General features: G+C 37.1%; 1 protein-coding gene across 1 annotated transcript; it reads right to left on the reverse strand.

Annotated features, from left to right (window-relative positions):
- Positions 1-346: 346 nt before the first annotated feature.
- On the reverse strand, positions 347-4,559 carry LOC140573590 (chymotrypsinogen A-like). The gene is made up of 5 exons (XM_072693028.1): positions 4,505-4,559; positions 1,645-1,810; positions 1,277-1,551; positions 743-885; positions 347-652 (listed from the first exon to the last, which is right to left on the reverse strand). The coding sequence occupies exons 1-5, from the start codon at positions 4,557-4,559 to the stop codon at positions 347-349; spliced, it is 945 nt and encodes a 314-aa protein (XP_072549129.1).
- Between the last annotated feature and the right edge of the window lie 711 nt (positions 4,560-5,270).

The raw sequence follows: 5,270 nt of genomic DNA on the forward strand, positions 1-5,270 counted from the left end.
AAATTAGAAATCTGTAACACAGCTCTGTACATGATTACATATCACAAATTTCAGAGGTGACCAAAAAGGAGTGGTCACAGCAGGCAGCCAGAGGACGTAAATATAAAGAATTGTCCTCTGTGTTATACCTCAGTCTCTACCCTCTACCTGCTTATAAAGTTGAGGTTACAGACGGTTTCTCCCATTCAGAAATATTTAGGTAATCTTAGGTGATGCAGTGGGAGCAGTGGTGGTGGTAGTGGGTGCAGTAGTTGTGGTAACAGTAGTGGTTGTAGAGTTGTGGATGTAGTGACTGTTGATGAATATGGAGAGAAAGACACTCATGCACGTCTCTCTCTGTACCTGATTACATATCACAAATACAGACAATCTTACATGGAGCAGAAGTTGTGGTGGTGGCAGGAGCAGGAGTGATCACAGCAGGCAGGCCATCACAGGACTCACTTAGGTCCCCATCAATGCCATTAGAGTTGAACATGACAAAGCCTGGCGTGTTGTTCGAGATTCTCTCTGTGATCCAGGTCTGGTAGTAAGACACTCTAGTATATACATCAGGATAATTTTCCCGGCCACATTCAAAATTAAAGCTCCCAATGCCGGCCTGGATCCAACGGCCATTCTGTTTAATGACTAGTGCATTTCCAGTGTCGCCCTGTGTGAGGCCAGATGGATGAGTTTAAAATGAAGTCTCTTAAATAAATGTAAAAAACAATACGCAGTGAAGTGATTGGGAGAAACTTACTCCACACAAGCCTTTTCCCTTTATTCCTCCAGCACACATCATGTTGTCTGTGATTTTTCCAACTCCATATAAGCATTTACATTTCCTATTTCCAATCACTGGAACTTCTACTTCCTGTATAGTCTTGGGATATGCTGTCAGAAGTTAAATGTGTTAATATGATGCATTATTAATATCAATAATAAAAGCAACGTATTCTCCTACATAAAAAAATTCTCTATGCTGAAGTGCAGCTTCTCTCTCTCTTTAAGTTTACACTTTTAACTTATATCTTATATTTAATCTTATTCATGTACAGCTTTTAAAATGATATCTCCAAGATCTTCTTAATGTGATAGCAGATTAGATAAGAAATCAGAAATCTTCTGATTTCTTAATGTCAGTTTATTTTTAATAGGGAAAATGGAGAAAATGGAGACTATTTTAATTCTGGGAATCCAGTATTGTTGTTATTAGCTTCTCTATTTTCTCCATGTTATACAGCCCCAGTTTGATTGGGTGCCTCATCTTCCTCATAAATCCTTCCTCATTTCTCACCTCCAAAGGAATTTATACCCCAGCCTGTGAACCAGGCTGAAGTGCTGTTGAAGAAAGTGCTTTCGGCTGCAGCAAGACACACTGGACTAATGTACTGAGTGAAGGTCACGCCAGATTTCAACTGCAGCAGGCCGATGTTGTTGTCAGAAGTGCTGGTGCTATAGTTGGGATGCTTAATGATTTTTAAGACAGATCTAGAGACTTCATGTGAGCTATCAGAGTTCAGCGTCTGCCTGCCCAGAATCACGGTCAAACTTGAGATTTGAGAGGCACTGAAAAAAAGGAGAATCATTCTCATCACCATCTTCTGAACATTATATGACATGTCATAATAACATTATGAGCTATCCAGAAATGATATTCACAAAAAAGCGCAGAGGCCTGATGTTAGAACCCAGTCAGAGTTGATGAGGGATCCACCGCAGTAATAGTCACCACTACCATCATACACGTTAACTTGCCAAGGCCAAAAACCAGGAGTAGCATCCTGTCCTCCCAATATCCTGGTGTTTAGAGTAGCCACACCACACTCTGGCAAAGAGAGAAGAGCAATATTTAAGTTTTAATAATTTAATATTTAAGTATTTAAGGTGGCCGACTTTGTTCCTTGTGTTTTTGGTCCTGTCTTGGTACATTCCTTATACACTCTGTCTTTGTTGCAGATTGGATTTGCTGTTATATTAACTTGGTATTTAGTAACAAGAGAGACAAGTAACTCTTCATGGTAGGACAACGTTTCTAAAGCTGTGACGCCTATTTAACTGACCTACATTAATATTTAATACGTTTTTTTCCAGAATGTCTCAGCCATCTGATCAGGTTGTTTTGTAAATTTTTATAATTTTACCATTTAAGTGTTCTGATAACATTACTGACAAATGCTGCTCTTCAGTAAAGTGTTAACCAGGTGGGTAGGGCAGCCAAAAAGTGATCTTAAGTAAAAGTACTGTTACTGTAGCTACTGTAAATAATAACTACTGAAGTGGAAGTAAAAGTAGTTATTTGAATTATTTCATAAGTTTAAAAGTATCTAGTGAAAACAGTTATTTCCTCAGATCTCATTCAATAATTAAAATAGAACTGCAAATTATTTAGGCAGCAGTGCTGTAGCACACACACAAACCAGAACACCTAAAGAACTAACTTCACCTTCAGACCTAATGGAGTGTGATTCATATATATATATATATATTGGTGGGACGCAACTACTCAGAGTTTGACAGTGAGCTCCATTCCCCACCTGCTGGGCTCAGATCTGAGGGTCACCCCTGGACGTGTTCTGCTACTTGGGCCTGTCTGCTACTAACCCCATTCTCTCTCTCTCTCTTTCCCCAGGCAACTAAAAGGAGGCTTTTCAAAGGAGTAGCAGAGGATGAGCAAGGAGGTGGTACGTGTGTTCCTCGGGATGGCCGGCTACTATTGGAGGTTCATCCCCAACTTCTCCTCGATTTCGATCTCCCTGTTGGATCTTACAAACAAGGACCAACCTGAAAAGGTGTGCTGGACTCCAGATGTGGAGGTTGATTTTAACCAGTTAAAGGCCCACCTCACCTCAGAGCCTGTCCTCCAAAATTTGGATACTGAGCGTCTCTTTATTCTACAAACGGATCCCTCTGGGGGAGAATGTGGCAGGGCCAGTTCATAGGCTCACTATAATCAATAAATTCCTCTTTGGAGTTGTTAAATTTTTTACTTTAGGCTTTGAGTTTATTACACCTACGTCCAGCCTCTTTGCAATCCGTGATAATTACTCTGAAACTATACACTAGTCCAGTCAGAAACAGTAAAAATAACCTGTCCAGTGTTCAGAGGAAGGTCTATTTTAGGCATAATGAAGACATTTGAGTTGCACTTGCTAAAACTGATACTAATTTGCAGAAGGTTTTATGATTCTCTTGGTGGTGTAGGGTGTGAGGTAAAACAGGGGTTTCTCTCAATCTTGTGCAATACTTATTTTACTCTCTGCAGCGCTGAGTCTGATAGTGTCACTATCACAAAGAAATCCAATATTTCCAAAATGGCAACTTTACAGGAAAAGGAAAAAGAAATCAATGGAAAAATATTTTATTAAAAGTCATTTTGGATTATCTGTGTTGTCCTTCATTATAGATTGAAACAATTTTAAGTACAGCTGTCAGATTCACATTTGGTCAAGAATGGAGATACAAGGTTTTTGCATAATGGCGGCAAAATGCCTCAAATCTCTTTCAGTCTTTTGTAACATAACAACCACACCTAGAAGCCTGGAGCAAAAGTGGAGCTAGAAGGTTTCTGTGTGGCGGTGATGATACATCTATTTACTACATTAGTCGTCCATGTTTGCTCTGTATTTAATGCAAATAAGAAATAACTTACCAAACTGTGAGTGCCCCCCTGAAAGAAATGGAGAAAACATTAGTGCTCAATTACTGGGACAGTGAAATCAAAATAGACTGCATATGTTCTATGTTCAGGCAGATTCATGAAACTTAATGTAGATGTTTATCCAAACACCTTTAAAATGTTTTATATTGGATCAAAAAAGCTTAGAAAGTCCTAGAACTTTTATTCAGTATGATATAGAACCCTTTTTGCATACAGTGTAGCTCAGTGTGAATTTGGTTTTGATGAAAAACGTTTGTTGAGGTGATACATTAACATCTGGCACCGTGCCATAAGTAACTGGTACAGAGAGCTGCATTTTTTCTAATGGGAAGTTCAATGGAATAGAAGAATAATGTTTCTAGACTTCAAGCAAAATTAGATGCACTGATAGAGAGATCTGCTATCACGAGATACTGATGCGTATAGAACGCATGTGAGCCGATCACATTGAGGTATTGTAGAGAGAAGACTACTAAGTAATAACTATAATTTGACTCAATTTAGTTTTGTCAAAAGGTACAAAAAATAAAACTTTAAGTTTTAATATATGTATATAGTGTATGTTCAAGTTTTTACCTTTCTCAGAACTAAATTAAGTCAACTCCTATATATATATATATATATATATATATATACACACACACATGCACACTATATGTTAAAAGTTAAGAAATACACAAAGAACAAAAAACATTAATAAAAAGCTCAAATTGATATCTTTAAAAATAGTCATTAGACAGATATATTAAATGTATAATTTACAGCACATATTATTACAGTGATTCCTGATTTTCTGATCTCCCTAACTGTCTGTATTAGCTCAATTTTTAATCCATATAAAATCCATGAAAATCTGCTTACCTTTGGTCAGAAAGCTGATTATGATAACTACACTCAGAGTCCTCCACTGCACCATCGTTACTCACAGTTGTTGAAATGGCTTACATTTTAACCTACACATCCCTTCTAGCTTTTATCCTCACTTGCGACACACCCAGACCTGTCACTCACTCTGCCATCTGCCCATTACACAAATAAAGGCAAAAACCTGTCTATTTCATCACAATTCTGAAAATTTTGATTACCTATTTTAACATGTCTAACCTGAAAACTATCACTAAGGTCATAAAGAATTTTTATTATAGTATTTATAGTAGTATAATTTATAAAATAGTATTTGTTGAACAACTGTTTTAGGAAACATGTACACTAGTGCTTTACACTGAGTTGTTGTATTTTTATGAAAGTCTGATTGATTAAACTAATTTCTACTTTTCTTCCTGCTGGGAAACTTCAACACAGTTAAGTTCACCTATTAGAAATTACAAGTTCAACTATTTGGAAGAAAGAATCAAGACTGATTCATTGAACTGCCATGTAAGTGCACTAGTTTGTAAATAGTGTTGGAAAAGAAATGCTGACATTACATTAGTAAGACTAATGCAATTGTGTGGAGGCTCAGGAAAGATCAGCTGGTTGTAAATAAAAAGGTTGTGTTGATTAATACAAACGACATTAAAGAAAACGTTTTACTCTATGATAAGTGAATATACGCATGTCCAAATTGATTAAAAAATGGTGACTTATCTGTTTTCTAGACAATGTGATGTAAACAGTGTCATGGCAC

This window comes from Salminus brasiliensis, chromosome 12, assembly GCF_030463535.1.
Source record: "Salminus brasiliensis chromosome 12, fSalBra1.hap2, whole genome shotgun sequence".
In the NCBI taxonomy this organism is placed as follows: domain Eukaryota; kingdom Metazoa; phylum Chordata; class Actinopteri; order Characiformes; family Bryconidae; genus Salminus; species Salminus brasiliensis.

Coding starts and splice junctions, on each gene's coding strand:
- LOC140573590 (XM_072693028.1), bottom strand. CDS start 4,559: ATGGTGCAGTGGAGGACTCTGAGTGTAGTTATCATAATCAGCTTTCTG. Junction 1,552..1,644: donor TCAGGCCTCTGCGCTTTTTT/GTGAATATCATT, acceptor CCTTTTTTTCAG/TGCCTCTCAAATCTCAAGTT. Junction 886..1,276: donor TATAAATTCCTTTGGAGGTG/AGAAATGAGGAA, acceptor AACACATTTAAC/TTCTGACAGCATATCCCAAG.